This window comes from Humulus lupulus, chromosome 7, assembly GCF_963169125.1.
Source record: "Humulus lupulus chromosome 7, drHumLupu1.1, whole genome shotgun sequence".
Taxonomy (NCBI): Eukaryota; Viridiplantae; Streptophyta; class Magnoliopsida; order Rosales; family Cannabaceae; genus Humulus; species Humulus lupulus.
The window spans coordinates 37,266,233-37,289,035 of record NC_084799.1 but is presented as its reverse complement, the minus strand read 5'-3'; the positions used below and the strand labels follow the sequence as shown (position 1 = coordinate 37,289,035).

General features: G+C 35.5%; 2 protein-coding genes across 2 annotated transcripts; one reads left to right on the top strand and one right to left on the bottom strand.

The window, feature by feature from the left end:
- The first annotated feature begins 8,026 nt into the window (after positions 1–8,026).
- On the top strand, positions 8,027–8,788 carry LOC133791170 (18.2 kDa class I heat shock protein-like). The gene has a single exon (XM_062229092.1). The coding sequence runs from the start codon at positions 8,129–8,131 to the stop codon at positions 8,558–8,560; it is 432 nt and encodes a 143-aa protein (XP_062085076.1). The 5' UTR covers positions 8,027–8,128; the 3' UTR covers positions 8,561–8,788.
- Positions 8,789–8,835: 47 nt separating this feature from the next.
- Positions 8,836–11,105, bottom strand: LOC133791169 (UDP-glucose iridoid glucosyltransferase-like). Its single transcript, XM_062229091.1, has 2 exons — positions 10,559–11,105; positions 8,836–9,828 (listed from the first exon to the last, which is right to left on the bottom strand). The coding sequence occupies exons 1-2, from the start codon at positions 11,031–11,033 to the stop codon at positions 8,954–8,956; spliced, it is 1,350 nt and encodes a 449-aa protein (XP_062085075.1). The 5' UTR covers positions 11,034–11,105; the 3' UTR covers positions 8,836–8,953.
- Between the last annotated feature and the right edge of the window lie 11,698 nt (positions 11,106–22,803).

Here is a 22,803-nt window from a genome sequence, read left to right as displayed (position 1 = left end):
TGCACTTGCGAGTTTAAATATTAAAACACCATCTTTTGGGATGAACAAGTTTTTGGCGCCGTTGCCGGGGAGTTGCAAGAAAGAAACGATCTTTCTACAAGGTAAGTAACATTCTTCTACTAGTTATTTTATTTTTATTTGCACTATCATCTTAAAAAAAAGTAAAAAAATATATATATCTATAAAAAAAATCGAAAAAAAAGAGTAAAAATCGAAAAAGAAAAAAAAAAAAAAGTTATACATATATTTATTTATATTGTTATATATTATATTATATATATTTCTTGGTAGTTTATGGCATTTAGTGCCTCCTACATACTTATAAGTTGAGTGCATTTGTGCCTCCTACATACTTGAACAATCTATCTCCTTTAGTGATGACATTAGTGCCTCCTAGCTTTTATTTTTGTTTATTATCTTAGTTGATGACATTAGTGCCTCCTAAGTTTTATTATTATTATCATTATTATTATTGGTGTTGGTTGATGGCATTAGTGCCTCCTTGTTTTTATTTATTTGTTGATCATTTAGTTGATGGCACTTGTGCCTCCTAATTTTTACCTTAATTTTGTTATGGTTGATGGCATGTTATGCCTCCCTACTCTTGCCTAATTTTTTTTTTTATAAACTTACTTAATTTTATCTTATTTTCTTTGTTTTTTTTTAATCATATTATCATGTAATTGTTTAACATCTCTTAACATTATTCTCTTAATTTTATTTTATTTTTCTTTTTACCTTAATTGTCATTTAAAAAAAAAAAAGTTTGTCATTTAGTTTACCATATGGATCATTTTAATTATAGTTGGAATTCTGAGTACAACTATTATGAGCATTCAAATTTAAATTATGGAGAAACTAATAATATGTATGATATGCATGAATCCTTTGATATCCATTTTGCCCCCACCTATAATCCAAATTTTTCATGGAGTCATACCCAGTCTCCAATAGGGCATGAATTCAACATGCATAATCAAAGTCATGCCCAATCCAACCTATCATATCCCACTGAACAAGAAATGAGCTCATCTTTAGAGGATACCCTACAACAGTTTATGCAATCAACCTACCAAATCTTACTAGCCCAATCTCAGTCAATCTAAAAAATTGAGACAATAGTAGGACAACTTGCAATTGTTATAGAGTCGGAAAAACAAGTTTATCCCAACCAACCCATTCCTAATCCAAATAGTCAAATTGAAAATGAAAAGGAGAATGAAGTTGTTGAAGAACTTGTAATATGCATCCAAACTCCTAATAAAACCAAAGAGTTGGATGAGATAATTTTCGAGGCTCATAAGGAAAATGAAAATGATATAATTATATTTCAAGAGCCCATAATTGAACAAATTTGTACATTTACTCAAAATGAAAAGGAGCCTAATATAGATATACAATTTTCTTATTTTCTTGATATTCCATTAAAATTGCATATTTTTAATTTTCTTATAGGTATGATGTTATTAATTATTATATATGACATTTGCATCAAAGTCATAACTCACCCTACTAATGAAATTCTACACCATCGATTGGGTATAGGTTAAAAGAAAAAAAATAAATCATAGTCGAGCTAAAGACTATAAACTAAAGCGCTTTGTGGGAGGTAACCCATAGTTTTATGTTTCATTTTATATTTCACTTTTGTTGTGTGTTTTATTTATGTTTTAGGTTAACTTCTTGTTTTGATTTTTGTTTCCTTTTTGTTGCACTCTTGACAATGCTCCATGATGAGGTACGACCATTCTAAACTCTAAACTCTTTCACGCTTCAATTTATATTTGTATTTTGATACATTGATGACAATGCATAAATTAAGTTTGGGGGTAGTGGGTTTATATGGTTACTTCTTTTATGTGTTTGAAAATGGTAGAATTTCTTTTAAAAATAAAACAAAAAAAATTGGATGGTAGAGTATCTATTTTATATATTAATTATAAAAAAAAATATATTTATATATGTTTAATATTATCTTTCTAGTAATTTATATTTATATAGTCTTGTGCTTTTATACTTTATTTTCTATCAAAAAAAGAAAAAGAAAAAAAAAACTCTTTTAGTGATATCTGATTTTCATTTGATAATACCCTTGATTGAGTTAGATTTTAATTTAAAAAATATATGAATTTTTTTTAAGCTTTGTGTTTAATTTTTGGGTCAATTTTGCTTAAAAAATGAAATTTTGAAAAAAAATCATTCATCATAATATGTGAAATAAATAGTTTAGTACAACAATTTTTCCAAAATTCACATAATAACTTGATAAATAATTTTTGACTTCTAATTTAAAATATATTTTCAAAACAAGATTGACTATGGAATTAATTACATAAGGTTAATTTTGATTCATATTTTTTAAAATTATTTTCAATGTGCAATCTTTGAGGACATTTTTGATATCACCAAATAAAAAACAATGTGAGTATTTTAATTTTTCTTTTGCTTGAGGACTATCAAAACTTTAACTTTGGGGGTGTGATAACTCTACAAAATAGAGTTATTTTACCACTTTTTATGTGCTAATTGTTGCTTAATTCTTGAGTTTTTAATTGATTTATTAAGTTTTTAAGTAATTTTGAATTTGTTAGTTTTATTTTAATTTGATAGATTTTTGTGTATTTTTATAGTTATATTGTTGTAAAATATTATAGTTTAATTATTTAAAATTAATATTGTTAAGTTATGAGTAAAAAGATGCAATTTTGAGCTTAAATGTTTAAGTAAATTAAGTTTTAATTAATATTTTCATGTAACTTTTGGTTGTATATTTTATTATTGAAAATATTTATTTAAATTTAATTTATGTTTGTTTTATATGGAATTTGTTGTATTTTATTTGCTCTTGAAAAGCAAGAAAAATGAAGGAACTATGGCAATTTTCAAGAAAGAAAGAAAGAAAATAGCAATTTTGAGAACAAGTTCTCCACAAGCCCAGAAGCTTCAGGCCCAAGCCTTTGCCGTGGCCCACCAGCCATTGGGCCTGCCTCCTGTCCAGCCAGTCGTGGCCCACCTGCCTCCTGAAGCACTCCCACGCCTGACCAGCCATGCATCAACTCCAGCCCCCTGCCAATTTGCCAGCTGTCGCCTCCAAGAAGCAGCAAGATGCAGAGACCCTCTTCATATAGCATCATCACCACGCCTGCATCTTCCTTCAAGCCAATTGCTCCAGGCCCATTTGCACATCAACAAAGCAGCCATTCATCTCCTGCCGCCAGCTTCAGCCCACAAAGCCCAGTCTCCCAGCCATCAACGCCCACGCCTGGCATCCTGCATGTACCAACCGAAGGCCCACCACGCCTTGGCAGCTGAGCCAAGTTGCCAAATAGCCACCAAAATACCAAAAATCATGTTTTTTTATTCCTAATATGTTTCACTCAAATATCAATTCACTCTTCTCTATTTTTCTTACTTAAATAAACATTCATAATTCATTTTTTTACCCGAGCTTTTCACTAATCTTTTACCCAACCAAACATTTCATCTTTCCAATACTCTTACACTTACTCTATTTATCCTACCACTTCCCAACACAATTAAATTAATTAATTTATTTATTTTAATTTGATTAATTTAATCTCCATATTTTGCCTATAAATAGAGTCTTGTCAGACCATTTGGGGAGCTCTTCTTCATCTTTTCAACATCTTCTACACATATTTTTCTCTCTTCTTTTCACTATTTTCTCTCTACCATTTTCATCTTTTGAAGAGCATGTCAAGTATGTTATTTTGTAATTTTTATTTCAATCTAGTTATGAGCTTCTAATCTTTTTCAAATGTTATTAAGATGATGATGAAGCAAAATATAACTAGATAGTATTTTTTGTTGTATGTTGATTTCCCATTTGTACAACATTGTTTATGGATTTTTCTATCAAAGATATGTATTTTTCATCTATTATTGATTGTTAAAGCATATTACACTTAGTTCTTCATTATGCAAAAATATGATATTCTTTTATTAAATGTTTTTCATTACATTGTTCACATCTAATTCTTAGAGCATAAGTATCATATTTTGCCTAAACATAATCTTTTTGATTTTTTGTAGTTTCATTAGGTTGTAACACAACTAATGCTTAGAAATTATATCTTATATAAGTGAAGAAAAATCCTACCTTTTTTAAAGTAACTTGTGCTTGAATAGAAAATGTATTTTGGAAAACATATAGTGTGATTTATTTCAACTATATCTAAACTTGAGAATCAATATACTTATAAATACTATTGAACTTGCATTTTGTGGATTCTAATATCTTAATAATCTTATTTTACATATCTCATTTGAAAACCATTTTTCTATTTAATCTTAAATCTTTTTATTACTTGTCTTTTATTTTTCTAAAACAAAATCTCATCAAATATTTGGAACTAGGTTAGAATATTCTTACTTTGTTTGAAATAGTTTCTTTTGATGTTAGTCAACTCCCATGGGTTCGATCTCGTACTTACATGAACATTATATTCCGAAACGATTCGTGCACTTGCGAGTTTAAATATTAAAACACCATCTTTTGGGATGAACAGGTTGGGGATTGTAAATATATTATGGGTATCATTAACATGTTCTGAAATATAATGATGAAAAGAAACTTAACTTGTGACGATTTTATACTTGAATTTGATATTTCTTAACAGTGACAAAGTTTTAATGTTTTATCCCCACTGAATGGTCTTGAATTAGCAAAGGAAAATTTACCTAATACACTTAAATTAGCCAAAATTTTTCATTTATACGATTACACGGAAAAATTAACAATTTTACGATCGAAGTCCTTTTTTTTCGTTTATATGGTGTACACGGTCGGCAAAGGAGACAAGATTTGGAAGAGATGCGGTGCAAGCGTGGTGGTAGAGGGGATGAGACTTGCTTTAGTTGCCGGGGGGTGGTGGTCTAAATTGGGGCGGCGAACTAGCTTGAGCTGCCGAAGATGGTGAGAATCGAAACAGGTGATGGTGAAATAGCTTGAGTTGCGGCAGAAGATGGTGGCTGAGTGATATTGCCTTCAAAGTGGACGATCGAAGACCCAGTCATTCCCTTGTTGCGAAGAATACATAGACATCCCCGGGCCCTCTATTCCGATCTAGTGTGTTTCCTCCGGACCATCCCACCACCTCTTCCCTAGGGTGGCCTCGAGCCATAAAGAAGCAGCTTGCTCCACAAACTACTTTTCATCAGCAGTCGCATCAAGATCGTTTTCTATGTGCAACGAAAGCATTCAGCTCCCAATTTATATGGCACAGCAGTAACTGAAGGTAAACTTAATAACAAGTTATGTGAAACTATTGGAAGCAATGGAATAAGAGGAGTGAATGATAGAAACTATCATGGGCAAACCTTCAGGGCTGGAATGGAAGGAAGAAACTAGAGCATATTGAATAGAAAGGAAGAAAGCTTTTTTTTCTTGGGGTTGTTGAGCTATAATAATAGAAGCATATAGAAACAATATAATATGTGAGATAAAGTCAATAATACCAATTTTAAGCAACATATTTTGTCTTACTTTACTTTTGTCTTTTGCCTGGTCATTTCCCACTTTAGTAAAAGCTTCAATTCTTATGTGGCTCAGCAAGCCCCACGTGGTGTCTACAGTATTGCGTATGTGTTTTTTGAAGAGTGTTGTGTGCTAAAACTACTCTATTGGTCAAGTTAAGTTTGATTTTAGTTAGTAAATTTAAATTATATTTTATGCAAATATTACTTTCTAATTCATAATACATAATACAAGTATAGTTCAACATATGTTCATTTTAGTTGTTTTATTTATTTTGGGTATATGTTTAGTTGTTTTGAGATATATTTTCAATTTATTTTTGACACATTTTAAAATGCAGAGATAAGTTTTTTATGTTGCTTTTTTGTTGTTCTTTTAGTTTATTTTGGATTGATGCAATGAATTGATGTCTAGTTGATTTGTAATTTCTTTTTCAACACTTTATTGCTATAGAGTTGTTGTCTAGTTGATTTTACGTTGCTTCTCCAACAGTGTTTGTTGTAGGGTTGATGTCTAGTTGAAACTGTATTTTTATAATTATGAAATTTTTAAAATTGTATTTTTAAAAACTTGAGTTAGTAATTGTGAAAAAAAAAACCAGGACTCATAAAAATGTAAAAAAACATATGCAAAATGTGTATATATATGAAAAAACCTCATTAGTAAATTTAATATGAGAATTTTTCAAAAATATTGCTTCTATACCATTAATGTGTAAAAATATGAGAATTATATTTTTCTTAATTTGTATGAGAAAATTTATTAAAGAAAAAAATTAAAATACGTGAAACACAATTAGTAGCTAACTAAAATATGGAAATGCCATATATTTTTATCATAATTATGTTTTCTTTGAATTTGAATGTAATTTTATTTTATTTTTTTTAATTTTTAATTTTTTCCTTCATTTTTTAATTATTTTTCTTTCTTTTTTTCCTCATTTATTTTTTCTTCCATTGTTTCCTTTTTCTTTTTATTTTTCTACCAATTTTTTCTTTCATCATTTTTCTTTCTTTCCATTTTTCAATTCTTCTTCTTCTTCTTCTTCTTCTTCTCATTTATCTTTTTTTTTTCTTTTATTTGTATTGTTTTGTTTTTTTGTTCAAATTTTTTTCCAGTTTTCTTCCTTCCTTTCTTTTTTATTTTTTATTTTTTGCCTTCTATTTTTTCTTCAATTTTGTGTTATTATTTTCTCATTCCATTTTTTTTTCTTTTTTTCTTCTTCCATTTTTTTCTACCAATTTTTTCTTTCCATTTTCCCATTAGTTTTCTTCTTCTTCTTTTCATTTTGTTCATTCATCTATTTTTTTTCCTTCATCATTTCTTCTGTTTTGTTTTTTTCCTTCATATTTTTTAGTTTTTTTTCCTTCTTTTTTCTTCATTTTTTGTACTTATTCTTTTCTCATTCCATTTTATTTTTTTCTCCCTTTTTTTTCACACATATTTTAACATTACCAAATTATTTTACTATTTATTATCTTTTATTATTATAATTTTTTATAGTTTTTTTTCCACTATATATAAAAAAATTCAAATCAATTTTTTCAGCATTTTCTTTTTACTGTAACCCTTGTAGGAAACTAAAATTTGGAAAGAAAACTAATAAAAATATGAAAACATGATTGGGTAACCAATTATCCTGATGGAAACATTCAAATATAGAAAAAAAATATAAGAAAAAGATGAGAGAGAAGGGAAATGGGGTGGATCTGATTTTTTTTTTCTATCTTCAAATCTGTAGTAATTGGTTACCTTCCTGTTCTTATATTTCTGGGTTCCTTATGGTAACAAGTTACATATGTTACCAAAATCATATTTACTTCTTCTTCATTTTTTAATGAAGTGTTCTTCTTTTTTTCCCTTCAAATTTGATATTTCTTTTCATATTTAATATGAGTAACCCGTCACCCCTCTTATGGTAATTGGTTATCCCTCTTATGACAGAAGGTTACTCTTCTCAAGATAAGTAGTTACCCCTCCTAGTACATGTTATTTAACCTAGATCTAAGATTTTTTTTTACATAACTGTCAAAAATCAATAAAGTAACTGATTATCTTACCCAGGATTTGAAAAAAGAAACATACAACCAAAAAAAAAGGAAAAAATATTTATAATAAATAAAAAATAATTTTAAACACAATTCATATTACAAAAAAAAAATTGCAAAACAATCAAAGAATTTTTTTTATATAAAATTAGTAATATAAAAATAATATATAAAAAATAATAATCAAATTACAAACATACTTTTCCAGATTAATAAAACTTGATTAAAAGTAAAACTATAGCACAAACCAATTTTTATATAAAAATATAAGAAAATAAACTTATAAAAATGAAAAATTCTTAAGAAAAACCATAGATAAACTTTTTTTTTTTAAAAATTATATATTTTTTATATTAAAAAATCTCTTATAAAATATAATTTCCTCGTTTATTATTGTGGTCGGGATAAATTCACTAAAATGAAATATAAAAATTCGACCCACTAAAAAACTAATGAAAGCCCAAGTATAAATAACTACCACAAGCCACTTTCTGGAAGATACCAGAAACACTCGCTTCCTCGCAGTTCATTCACTTCTGTGCCGTTGTTCCTTTCCTGTTCAAACTCTTTAGACACACCAACGATGTCGATCGTCCCAATTGACGACAATGATCGGAGAATCAACGCTTTTGATCCGTTTTCTCTTGATCTCTGGGACCCATTCTTAGATTTTCCTTACTTTCCCTCCTCAATTTCCCGCGCTTTCCCGGGATTGAACTTCGGAGCTTCGGTCAATTCCCGTGTCGACTGGAGGGAATCGTCCGATACTCACATCTTCAAGGCTTCTCTTCCTGGTTTTTCCAACGAAGACGTGCTGGTAGAGCTTAAAGACGAACGGGTTCTTCAGATTAGCACTGATAGTGGCAGCTTCATAACCAGTTTCAAGGTCCCGGACAACGCAAAGCTCGACCAGCTCAAGGCCTTTATGAAAAATGGGGTTCTCACTGTTACTATTCCTAAGGAGGAAGCTAGAAGGCCCGAGGTCAGAGTCGTCGAAATTACTGGCGAGGACTGAGGTCTATTTCGTCTCTTTTGTCTGAATAATAATATGTCTAGTTTAATTGGGTTTTGTCCAAGCGTTATTTGAGGTCAATGGTTAAGTGGGTTTGTGTGTTTTTGTAAGATAATCTATGATAATAATGCTTTGCCGTTTTTGTTTTTGCCGGTGTAATATGTCATTTGGTGTCAAATTATGTAAAAGGGAATAGTATTATAGTGTAATAGTACATGAAGTGTTTTAGAACGTTTTCCAGTATTGTTTTAGCTTACTGAACTTATGTGGTGTTTGGCTTATCCACAATTGAAGTTAAAGACATTTGTGGTTTAAACTATTGTGTAGTTCTTTTACGGAGTACATTGAAGAAAAGGAAAGGAAAAAAGAAGTGAGAAGCAGAGACCTTTCATGCAGTTAAGACAATAAGATGTGATTGATCAAGTCAATCAAAGAATTCGAGGAAGAACCACCTTGCTTTATAGAAATTTCAATCTTTTCCTTCAGCTCTATTGCCCTATGCCTTATCACCTTTCCTTCTTCATTAACCATCAATCTTCTTATAACAATCCCCACTTCTCCTCTTTCCAAATCGCTCTCCCACTGGATTCCTACTCCCCATACTTGGCTCAAAAACCTCGCATTCACTTTCTGGTCACCAAAATATGATTGGCATATCATTGGAACCCCTTCAGAGACGCTTTCGATAGTTGAGTTCCAACCACAGTGGCTCCAAAATCCTCCCACTGCTCTGTGTGCCAAGACTTCTTTTTGGGGGGCCCAATTTACAATGTAACCCCTTTCTCCTACCGTTTTCTCGAAACTTTCAGGCAGTATTTTAATCCCATCTCTACCATTGCTGGAGTCAATTCGAACCACCCACAAGAAAGGCTGCTTGCTGTTGGCTAAACCCCATGCCATTTCTACTAGCCCTTTCTCATCCATAGATGCTATGCTTCCCAAACTAACATAGATGACTGAACTATCCATTTGTTCATCGAGCCAAGAGATGCATTTATAGTCCTCTTCCAACAAGCTACAGCAGGATGGTGGGACCATTTTGTGCATAGGGCCAATTGGGAAGAACGGAATTTGGTATCCTTGGCCGAGTTGTGCTAACGATGATTGTTCAAGACATTCTGCGGTGTTCCAAATTATTGCTGAAGATGTTCTTGTCTTGTGTGCTTCAGAAATGAGCTGCAGCAAGCCATCCGAGTCTGTGGCATTGGAAAAGGGCAAATCTTTGAATCTGAGTGGTTGAAGCTCTGGTACTGGATCCATCAACATAGTTTCTGCAGGCAGAAGGTGATACAATATAAATACAACGCTTCAAAAGCTAAAGTAAAATGAAGGGTAGTCATTTTTGGAGTTTTAATAAATGATTTGATGAATATATAGTGTAAAAGACATTAATTACAAAAACGACAATTAAGTAATTAAACGACATAGTTTTACAAAAACGGCAGTAAATTCAAAAAATGAATAATTGAAAAACGACAATAAACCTGAAAACGACCAGGATTGAAAACGACAATAAATAATGAAAACGAGACTAATTGAAGAAAACGACATTAACTTGAAATACGAAAAACGAGATGAAAAAAATTGCGGACACAACATTAATTCAAGAAAACGACATAAATTTTATAAACAACACTATACCTTGAAAACGACAAGAATTAGCAAAACGATAATAAACTTTAAAAACGACACAAATATAGAAAAACGAGAAGAAGAAAGTGGAAAACGACATTAATTGCAATAAACAACAGCATAGTTGAAAAAAGATAAACGACAATCAACTTGAAAAACGGGTATAAATAAAAAATGACATCAGTTGAGAAAAAACTACACATAAATTAGAAAAAAAATGACTTTTAAAAAAATAAAGGAAAAAATGACAATAATCAAGGTTATTTACAATAAATACAACGGTTCAAAAACTAAATGAAGAGTAGTAATTCGTGGAGCACCATCTTGATAGATGATTTTATGAATATAAATAACAGTAATTCTACTCACCTTTGAGGGGAATATAACCATCGTTCAGAAACCTTGGAATCGCTTGGTAAGTGAGCATGTTGGCGGCGCTGCTAGTCGACAAGATGATGCTGGGAATCTGTAAATGATTAGCAACCGCGTTGGAGAAGTACATGTACTCATCATAGATGATGCAGCCAATTTTTTCACGGTGACCATTAGTTTTTACCATCTGAGTCAACGCTTCCTGGAGTGGAATTTTGCAATTGATGTTAAAACCAGATAAAACAGATACCAAGTTCTTGGATGAAACATTCAGATCGGATAAGCCATCGGGCATCTCTAAGAATTTGAAGTCAGGGTAGTAGGAGGGGTTGGGAGAGTTGAACTTGGTGTGAGCAACTGTGATGACAAAGCCTTTGGATTGAAGTACTGTGCCTAGTTGAAGCATAGGAGTTATGTGACCTTGGAATGGGCATGGAACAAGAATCAGTCTGTTTCGTCTCTGTGCTTCCATCTCTTTTTTGCTTCTCAGAGGTAAGGGTTTTGCTTGAAACAATGGGTAGTCTAGACTGTAGCCAGCTTTCGGTGCAATTTATGACTGGGTTTTGTTTTGTTATAGAAGTCATAATCTATTGTCCAAGTCAAGAGAAAGATTCAGCTTTGTATGAGAATTTTTTTAAAATAAAAATAAAAATAAAATGAAATATAATATAGTATTAATATATATATATATATATATATATATTGTTGAACAAAAAAAATATGTAAAAAATTATTGTTTTCTACATTAAAACCTACAAAAAAATTATTTATATAAAAAAAAAAAGAGTCAGTCAAAAGGAGAGAAAACTGAGAATGATTCTCTCCACTTCCCACTTTCCCACTTCTCCTCACTTTTACGTTAAAGTGTCTGAAAATAATAATAAAAAAAACCAAATAAACAAATCATTTTATAAAAGGGCATGGAAGAAAAACGGGAAAAAATAGATTGATTTTTGGCAAACAAGAGAAGACAAAAGAGAGAAAACAGTACAGAAGAGAGAAAGAACCGAAGGAAAAAAAAGAGAGAAAACAAAGAGATTAAATTACATATTTTCAAAGTTCTTCTTTTAAGGTATACAAGGATAAGTAAACATGTATTCTTCTTTTACTCTCTACTTTTCTTTTACTAGAATCTCTCCAATTCTCTTTGGTTCACTAGACAAAATGAGTCAATATGTGACACATAATCAAAAAGGAATTGAAGATGATATGATTTTCTTAATGTTAAGCTACTGAAATCATTGTTGTCAATTTTTATTTTTTTCTTTGATTCACTAGACGGAATGAGTTAATATGTAATATATATCAAAGAGGAAAATAAAAATCTGAATAACAATGGATTGTTGTATTGCCAAAATTGCTATAGTTCTTTTTATATATTTCTCTTTGATTCACTAGACAAAATGAGTCAATATGTGAAACATAATTAAAGATAATTTCTTTTTTATAAAAATATACTGTTATGTTGTCAAAATTATCACAAAATCTTAATTTTGATTAAGAAGCAATAAAGCAAGAATGTTCACCAAATTTAATATCTCATGGCAAAGTACTAAGCTTGAAAGTTACAAAAAAAAAAAAAAAAAAAAAAACTCTCAAATAATTGAAATTTGCAATTAGAGCGATTATTTGATGAGACAAAGTCCAAAGTAGATATCATGTTTGCAATGGATTAAAAAAAAATCAATTCGTATATATTCATAGTCTTCTGCGATAAGTCAAACAGAGGGTCTATATATACTAAGTATTTGAAATCTATCGTATATATGTATAAAAGTTAATGTATATATATATGTTTAATCTTGCACATTTGTTTACTGGAATAAACGTGACCAGACCAAGACAAAATCTCATTCGTGGTGTCCATCCTAAACACATGCATATATATGTTAAGTGTGAATACCCAGTTGAGTAGGATTCGACGTCCCAGAGGCTTGGGTTGGGTCTGGAAGTATTTATTTACTCATTTTGATGAAGTTTTATATTATGGTTGTGACTAGGTTATCACTAGGGGCTTGGAAACAGGATCGTGCTTGTGGCTCATTTATTGGTAACCTGTGCTTGGACCAAAGGTAAGAAAACTGCACCCAATTTGTGATGCATGTGATGCATAAGATACATGTGATTAGGACATGACATAAATCCTGAATATGGAATTGATCAGAGCTTGAGTCTCTGTAATTGTGCATGATCATAATTATGCTAGTGAATGTTGAGTAAGCATGTTGAATGCCCTACATTTGGATATTTGACATATGATATATGCCTGGTTGCATTGCTTACTTGTGAGTGGAACTGACCTATGAGTCAGGAATTAGCAAGGGTGTCAGTATTGACCGTGAAGCTGTGACTCATTAGTCAAGTTCGGCAGTAGTGCTGAGCACTGGTCGTATGGAATTGACCTATGAGTCAAGAGCGGCATAAGCGTAATGAACGCAGAGCCAAAAAGATTAGATCTAATCGACATAAGCATTGTCAACATAAGTATGAAATGCTTGACCGACCTTAAGTTCGACGAAATCAAAAAACACTTGTCTAGTCTAAGGGCTAGTTACTTAGAGCCATAGCCAAAAGGCTAAGGTGACCGACACGTCACATAGCTAAGGGAGCGGATCCCCAGAGATGGACTCATTAGCCATCTATTCAGGGAGGGGATCCCCAGAGATGGACTCATTAGCCATCTATTCAGGGAGCGGATCCCCAGAGATGGACTCATTAGCCATATATTCTCAATATGACTTGATAGTCATCTATACAAAGGGCAGGGCCCATGAGTCATTATTTGGACTTGCTTGCATGCATGAGTAGGATTATTACTACTAGGCATGCCTATTATGATTCAGTGACATGTTATTACCTGTTCATGAGCATATTGAGTTTTCTTGCTGAGCTTCGGCTCACAATGCTATGTGGTGCAGGTAAAGGCAAAAGAAAGCTGGATCATCCTTGAGTTGGAGAGCTTAGGTGACGATGTGTACATATGCGACTGCTCGACCACCACGGCCGAGGGTTTAAAGAGGTACTAGGGTTAAACTCTATTTTTCCGTTTAGATCGGCTGGTTGTAAATATTTTATTGTAATTAACCTTTAAATTATATTATGGGATCTCAATCTATACAGTAAACGTTTTAGTGAAATGTTGTATTTTTAACCCTAAACCGTTAATCATATTTAGTTACACGATTATGGCCAAATGACTCGATTAGTGAGTTTAGCATTGTTTAAAATGCACGAAGTAACGGTCCCTGGATAGTACGACGTTATAGTTCTGCCTTCCAGTTTCGGTGCCATACCTACTTCTTGATTCAGCATGGTTCCTACAGGATACGCAATGACGCCCACTGGATACAGTGCTTTTCAGCCTGCATTCAGTGCTAGAGTTGCTGCACCATCCCAGCCTGCTAAATCCATTCGAACCCCCGGCAGTAGTAGATGTGGGGAGAAGGGCTGGAAGCCCAAGGGAAATGGAACAACACAAGCTAAGTAGGGAGCATCCTCTGCCGAGAGGTATGTCTCGTAATACTCTGAGTATATCGACTTGGTACACTCCCGAGAAAATATCTTCATAGCCACAACACAACATGTTCACTATAGGAAGCCGCAGCCCATCCGGAGAGACAGGGAAAGGCAGGACCCTGACAAATTTTGTTGTTTCCATAATGACATAGGGCACCACACCAATGAGTTCTGCCAGCTCAAGGATGAGATTGAGAGCCTCATCAAGCTGGGACATCTCCCCCAATATGATAAGGGTGGAGAGCGTTAGGAACAACCCCCCTGCGGTAGGACCGCTCATGCCACCTGTTGTTCCGTAGGTTCCAGCAGTTGCTCCCGTGGTCCCACAACATCCAGTGGCATAAGGATCTCCTCTGGTGAATGGGTGAGTAGGAACCATCTCAGGAGGGCCCCACTTGGGTGGCGCCTCCCGAAGCTCGCATAACAGGTACGCTCGAACTTTGAATCACGATGATGAGGTGATGGTCTTGGCTCAGTTACCTACCCAAATGCCCTGAATGACTGACCAAGTCATAACATTCTCTAAAGATGATGCTCAGAGAGTGCATTTCCCACACCACGACTCGTTGGTAATTGAGAGCCAAATCTCCAACAAAATGGTGGCGCAGATTCTGGTAGACAACGGGAGTTCGGTGAACATTCTGTTTAAGTCGGCCTTCGAGAAAATAGGGCTGACCATGACAGATTTGTCCTCTTGCGTCTCGACTCTCTATGGATTCTTGGGAGAGGGCCTTATCCCGATGGGACAAATAAAGCTCCTTGTAACACTTGGAGAGGAGCCTCGACATTCCTTCAAATACTGCACCTTTGTGGTGGTGGACTGTTCCTCGATGCATAACGCCATCTTAGGATGACTTGCACTGGTGGAGGTCGGAGCCGTCACTTCCATCCACCATCTGTGCATGAAGTTCCCCACAGAGGCAGGAATTGGTACGGTTCGTGGAGACTAGAAAGAGGCGAGACAGTGTTACAATTGTTAGAGAAAGTTAGTTTAGGCTGTTTTCCATGTTGTTAATTCTGTTACTTTGTAACTATTCTGTTTCATACTTGTACCAATATCTTTACTTTGTAACCTCTCAATATATAATAAGAGTTCTACTCTCAGATCAATATAGATCTAGAGACTATGTTTCTCTCTCTCTCTCTCTCTCTCTCTCTAGATTCACATGGTATCACGAGCCCTCAGTTTCCTGCCCTAATTCTTGATTTTTTTCTCTCCTTTTGTTTTACCCATTTCTCCTTCTTTTCTCTGAGATTCATCCATGTCTGGTCCTGCTGGTGCTCCCGAATCTGTCTCAGCTCCGATGCTCATTGTCCAACAACAAAAATTTAATGCTCTCTCTCAGACACTCAATCATGGTCTCCCCGTGCGTCTTGATCACACTAATTTTCTCTTGTGGAACGCTCAGATGGAAAATGTCATATATGCCAATGGTCTTGAAGATTTCGTGGATGGCACTACCCAAGCTCCTGCTCAACATCTTCCTGATTCTGACACTCTCAACCCAGATTTCATTCAATGGAGGTGAAAAGACAGGCTCATTATTTCATGGCTCTTCTCCTCTCTATCTCCTGAAATCATGACTCAAATTGTCGGGATGACCATGAGTGCCACTGCTTGGTCTGCTCTTCAATCTTATTACTCGTCTTCTTCCAATGCTCGTATAATGCAGCTATGACTTCAACTTCAAACCCTAAAGAAAGAGAGTTTGTCTGTGATGGATTACACACTTAAAGTCAAGAACATTTCTTATCAACTTGCTGCAATCTCTGGAAAGGTCTCTGATCGGGATCAAGTGTTGTATCTTCTTGTTGGTCTTGGGGCTGATTATAACTCCTTCATTGATTCTGTAACATCCAAATCAAAAGCCCTATCCTTTGGTCAAGTCTCCAGTCTACTTCTTGCTCATGAATCAAGATTGGAGCACAACTTTCAGTGGGAGACTCGACCCCTATTGTTGCTAATGTGGCTCACCGCCAATACACATATTCCAAATATTCTTTGACCACTTGACCACCTTTCAATCATGGATCTCACTCCTCTAATCAAGGTCGTGGCTATCATAATAATAGATCCACCCTAGCTACTGGTGCTCGCACTGTGTGCCAACTTTGTCTTCACCCTGGTCATAATGCCTATCATTGCTATAGACGATTTGACCCAAATCTGCCTCCCCCATCTCTGTCCTCTTCCCAGACATCCCCAGCTCCTATAACAACCATGGTTGCCACCCCAGCTACTGTTGAGAATGACTCTTGGCTTCTTGACACAGGGGCTTCTCATCATCTCACTCCTTCCATCACCAATCTTGATAATCCTTTCCCTTATACAATGGTTAATGGTTCTTCTATCTCTATCAAATCTACTGGCACCTCTATTATTCCTACTTCTCAGCATTTCTTTCATTTAAATAATGTCTATCATGTGCCTAATATTGCCACTAATCTCTTGTCTGTTTCCCAATTTTGTCATGACAACAATGTATCTGTTGAATTCTACTCCAATGCCTATCATATATAGGATCTTCACTCGAAGAAGCTTCTTCATCAAGGAACTCGTGATCATGGTCTGCACACGTTACAAGCTGCTGCTTCTCTTTACAACAACAAGTCTAGGATTTCAGCTTACCACACCACTATTCTTCCGCCCATTTTAGCTTTTTCATCTACTGTACCATTTCAAAATGTAATTCATACCCTAGCTGCTATTTGGCATGCTCGGCTTGGTCATGTTCATCATGTACTTCATCAATGTAATAAAACATTTTCTTACAATAAAAATCACATTTGTTGTGCCTATCAATATGCCAAAAGTCATAGGCTTCCTTTTTCCCTCTCTAAATCTCATGCCACACAACCATTAGAACTTATGCACACTGACATTTGGGGACCATCTCCTATTATCTCTACTGATGGCTCATGCTATGTTTTACCGTTTGTTGATGACTTTTCCAGGTTTACCTGGCTATATGCTCTCACCACCAAAGATCAAGCCTTAAACATGTTTAAATAGTTTAAACTTTTGGTCAAAAATCAATTATCTTCCTCAATAAAACATCTTCAATCTGATAATGATGGTGAGTTCAAGTCATTTCGTCCCTTTTTATCCATGTGTGGTATTACTCCTAGGTTCTCTTGCCCCTATACTTCGGCCCAAAATGGCCGAGTAGAACGCAAGCATCGGCATGTTGTGGAAACAGGCCTCTCCTTGTTAGTACATGCTTCTTTGCCAATGCAATATTGGTTCCTTGCATTTCGTGCTGCTGTATATACTATAAATTGACTTCCTACAAAGGTCCTTAATCTCAAATCTCCATATGAAGTTCTATACAGTAAGTCTCCTGACTACTCTCTATTCTGTTCTTTTGGTTGCCTTTGCTTCCCCTGCCTTCATCCTTACAACAAAAACAAACTTGAATATAGGTCCAAGTCTTGTATCTTTGTTGGCTATAACACTTCACACAAAGGCCATCTTTGTCTAGATCCCATAACTTATAGGATTTATACAACTTGCCATGTAGTTTTTGATGAAAACTCTTTCCCATAACTCACCGTGACACACTCTTCACCCACCTCCACTGTCCCAACTTATATCACACTAGCTATTTTACCTTTGTCCTCAACTCCTTATCCTCCCACTACTGCCATGACCACTCCTCCCACTACATCATCTCCTCCTTTATCTGCCCTTCGCTTACACTGCCCGATCCCATTACTTGTGCTCCAACAGTTACTACTAATATATCTTCTTCTGTGCAGGACACTACCACTGGCAACACGCATCTTATGGTCACAAGGGCCAAAAGTGGCATTTGCAAGACCAAAGCTTACACAGACAGAAAAGCTTCCACCACTCATCTCCCACCTCGTTCATACAAACTTGCTCTTACTTGTCCTCCTTGGAAAGCAGCCATGGAGCTTGAACTCACAGAACTTTTCAAGAATAACACATGGACCCTTGTCCCACGACCTCTCCATGTCAATATTATTGATTGTAAGTGGCTCTTCAAGCTCAAGTACAATTCAGATGGCTCCATAGAGTGTCACAAAGCTCGTCTTGTAGCTCAGGGGTTTACGCAAGCTGTTGGGGTTGACTATTTTGACACTTTTTCCCCTGTGGTAAAGCCAGCAACCATTCAGGTCATTCTTGCTTTAGCTTTGTCCAAACAGGGGTCTCTTCGACAACTTGATGTGCACAATGCTTTCCTCAACGGAGATCTCTCTGAGGCAGTGTTTATGTCCCAACCCCCTCGATTTATCGACCCTCGTTATCCCACTCATGTTTGCCGCTTACACAAAGCTCTCTACGACCTCAAACAAGCCCCTCGAGCTTGGTTCTCCAAACTGAGTTCTGCTATGAAAGCCTGGGGTCTAATTTGTTCCAGATCTGATCCATCCTTGTTCATCCTTTACAAGGATAACTTTGCACTTTACATTCTGGTTTATGTAGATGACTTAGTCATCTCAGGCAGTGATTCGTAAAAAATAGAGGGTGTTGTTTGTGCTCTGCATAACCAGTTTGCTATTCGTGATCTTGGACAGCTTGCCTACTTTTTAGGAGTTGAGGTATCCTATTTTCCTGGCCACATCCATCTCTGTCAATGCAAATATATTCATGATCTCTTATTGCTCACAGACATGCTTGACTCTAAAGCAGTCTCAACTCCAGGATCTGTCAGCAAACAACTGTCGCAATATGATGGTACACCCCTGGAAGATGCCATTGAATATCGTCGGGTTGTTGGTTCTTTGCCGTATGTCACCATGACACACCTTGATATAGCCTATGCTGTCAACCGAGCCTGTTAATATCTGCATGATCCAACATCCTCTCATTGGCTTGCTGTCAAGAGGATTATGAGATATCTTCGAGGCACACAACATCATGGCATAACTCTTTCTGCATCCTCCAGCTTTCATCTTTCTGCCTTTGTTGACGAAGATTGGGCTTCCTCACCTAATGACAGACGCAACACCAGTGGCTATTGTGTCTTCTTTTGTGACAGCATTGTGTCTTGGTCTTCCAGCAAACAAAAAGTGGTGTCCCATAACACCATGGAAGCTGAATATCAATCTCTTTCCAACGCTGCTACTGAGCTCACTTGGTACAATATCTCTTCTCTGAGTTACATCTACTTATTGCTTCATCTCCACTCCTTTGGTGTGATAATATTTCTGCCACTCATCTTGCCTGAAACCCAATTTTCCATGCTCGCACTAAACATATTGAGATTGACTTTCATTTTCTTCAAGATATGGTTATACGCAAGGAGCTCTTAGTTCAGTTTGTGCCTTCGGAACATCAAGTGGCTGACATACTCACTAAACATCTACTTGCCACTCGGTTTAATGCTTTGTGTTCCAAATTGACAGTTCTTCCTAGACCTATCAATTTGAGGGGGTCTGTTAGTTTAGGCTGTTACTCATGTTGTTAATTCTATTACTTTGTAACTAATCTGTTTCATACTTGTACCAATCTCTTTACTCTGTAACCTCTCAATATATAATAAGAGTTCTACTCTTAGATCAATATAGATCTAGAGACTTTTTTTCACACTCTCTCTAGATTCACAACAATGTCTCCCTCAAAACCCCTGTGATGGTGGTGGAGGGAGAAGGCCCCGAGAAGCTCGAGGCATTAGAGGTACAAGCCGTCCTGGAGACCGGGCCAGATGGATTGGACCCATGGGTTCAAGAGGAGAGGCCCATTGAATCAATAGATGAGGTGGAGGAGGTAGTTCTCGATACCTCCACCCCCGATAGAAAAATAAAAGTTAGGGGAAGCTTGAAAATGGAAGTCCGAGAGGCATTGGTGGGCTTCCTCCGAATAAACCAAGATGTGTTTGCATGGTCGCATTCCGACATGGCCAGTATTGATCTGAACATCATATGCCACACCTTGAATATCGATGCTAACTTTTTTCCCATCCAACAGAAGCAACAGACATTTGATCAAACTCGGAAAGAGGCTCTCAAGGCCGAAGTAGACAAGTTCCTCTCTAACGGATTTATCCGAGAAGCTTAGTACCGCAGGTGGCTATCCAATCCTGCTCTCATGCTCAAGCCAAATGAAATCTAGAGGACATGCATTAATTTCTCATACCTTAACAAGGCTTGTCCGAAGGATTGCTTTCTGCTCCCCAAGACAGAACAGATGGTCGACACCACCTCTGGCTACGAGTTGCTATCGTTCATGGATGCATACTCGGGATATAACCAGATATCCATGCATGTCGCAGACTAGGAGCATACTAGCTTTCGATACGATAAGGGTGTCTACTGTTACATCGCGATGCCTTTCAGATTGAAAAATGCCGGTGCCACCTACCAGAGGCTGCTTAACAAGATGTTCAAGAACCAGTTGGGGAGAAACATGAAGATTTATGTGGACAACATGCTGGTCAAGTATAGGACCGCCCTTGACCATGTGGGCGACTTGACTAAGGTTTTCACAGTGCTCCGTCGGTTCGGAATGAAATTAAACCCCCAAAAGTGCACATTTGGGGTTGCCTCTGGTAAGTTCCTAGCCTTCATTGTCAGTGCTCGGGGAATTGAGGCGAACCCTGAAAAGATCAAGGCCCTAATAGAGATTCCATCTCCTTGAAAGCATAAAGACGTTCAGAGCCTGACAGGGAGGATCGCAGCTTTGATTCATTTTGTATCCAAGGCAACAGACAAGTGCATCCCTTTCTTTAATGTCCTCCAAGGAAGTTAGAGATTTGAGTGGTCGGAAGAGTGCAAACATGCATTCCAACAACTACAGGCGCACATGGAAAATCCTCTAATTCTGTCCATGCCAGTAGGCAGAGAGCCTTTCCTGCTCTATATGGTTGTCTCAGAGGATGCCATGTAATGACCCAGCTACTCTAGACTTTTGGACCATTAACGAAAACTATACATAAACACTAATCCCTAATAATACTTACAAGTGAAATAATCATACTTTATTAAAAACGTGTAAAAACAAATGTTAAACTTACATAAACTCAAAGCAGGATATGGGATCCCATTGTTTTAAAAAGTCAAAACATAACTTAATTGTAATAAAAAGGAGATTACAAAAATAGGTGCGGAAAAATACACATAAACCATAAAACAAAGACTTCATCCTCGAAAATTGAAACTCTCGACTCCTTGAATCCATTCCGCCTCAATACACATTCCCCAAGCATCCACGAACCTTTCCCGCCACTATAGCTATTTTCCTGCACATATAAACATAAAAGGAATGAGCCTAATGCCCAGCAAGGAAAATCTAACATTTAGCCATATACATAAAAATTCATAATGCAACATAAAAACATACTATAACACTTATGTCACATATATACTATAATGGCCATTATTACTTGGGGTCCCATAAACTAAGCAAGTCATATGCCCATTAGATTAGTGGGGTCTTGCTAGCTAAGCAAGTCATATGCCCATAATCTATTTAGGGCTTGTTAGTTGTATAGGTCATATGCCCAAGTCTACAATCCTACTTAACATAACATATTACATAACATAAAATCATAAGATAACATATAAAAGCATATAACACATAAATCCTATCCTATTTTCCTTACCAAAATAACCGGGATATGAGAACTGATTTGGGACCTTGGAACACTCCTAAAAACAATTTATAATATGATGAGTATATTGAAGAAAAGGGATGAAAAGAATGGAAGAACTATACCATTGAGAATATACTTACCAAAAACTTATGTGCAAGTTCTTAGATTTCCTAACCAAGAATAAAGAATAAGGTTAGAATGCTGAGTAGAAGACTATGAGAACTTAAAGAAAATAATACCAATTGAACTAGAGTGTGGAATACCTTGAATGCTTCTATAGTCAATCAAAACCTTGAACCGAAATGCTATAAAACCTTACTTCCCAAGTGTTTGGTAAGCTTATAGTGATCAAGCTTATGATCCCCAACCCAAGTGTTTACACTATCACAATAACCTAGCAACTTTGCAGCCTCTGAACTTAGCTTGAAGAATGAATAAATGGCTGGGTACTAGGTCCTATTTATAGAGTTTAGGAATGAAAAGATCTTCATTTAACTTGAATAAAAATAATGGCTTTTTAAGTGAAGAATATTTGAATTATCATTCAGCAGAGGTTGAAGACTCGTTCAGAAAGATGCTGGACTTATCAAGAGGTTGAAGGTTTGAATGGAGAACATTTTCAAAATGTTTCAAAATGCCCTGAAGGAGGTGATATATCGCCCCTGTAGGCTATATATCTCCTGGGCCAGTATGCCCGAGGCAATCGTGCAACATTTCGTGTTTTTTGTATCTTCGTGCTGCGATATATCGCCCCTATAGCTGCGATATATCGGCATACGCTAAATATTTAAACACGAAATTACACATTTTTAGCTTTATTTGAATTGAGTAAACACCCTTGACTAAGCCCTCTAACGTTTTCAAAGCTGCTGACTGACCCTAGGATATTCAAATTTTAACCTTAATAAATTTATTCCTCAAAATACTTAATTATTATCAAACATACACATGACATGTGCTATTATCTTATTGGGTCTTATATAAACCTTATAATATAATAAATATCACCCTCAATATCAGTCATATTAATCAAACCTTAGGTTAAAATTAATATTCTTAAACTATAGGTTAAACTTAGAAAATCTACAAGTGTTACTATGAGTGTCCAAATAAATCCCGGTCTGAACCAAAAATCCACAGTCATAACAATAATACTACTATTACTAT

What these genes read in the sequence shown, in the direction of transcription:
- LOC133791170 (XM_062229092.1), top strand. Translation starts at nt 8,129, where the DNA reads ATGTCGATCGTCCCAATTGACGACAATGATCGGAGAATCAACGCTTTT.
- LOC133791169 (XM_062229091.1), bottom strand. Translation starts at nt 11,033, where the DNA reads ATGGAAGCACAGAGACGAAACAGACTGATTCTTGTTCCATGCCCATTC. An exon ending in TGGTTATATTCCCCTCAAAG is followed by an intron (nt 9,829 to 10,558) that starts GTGAGTAGAATT and finishes TTCTGCCTGCAG; the next exon opens with AAACTATGTTGATGGATCCA.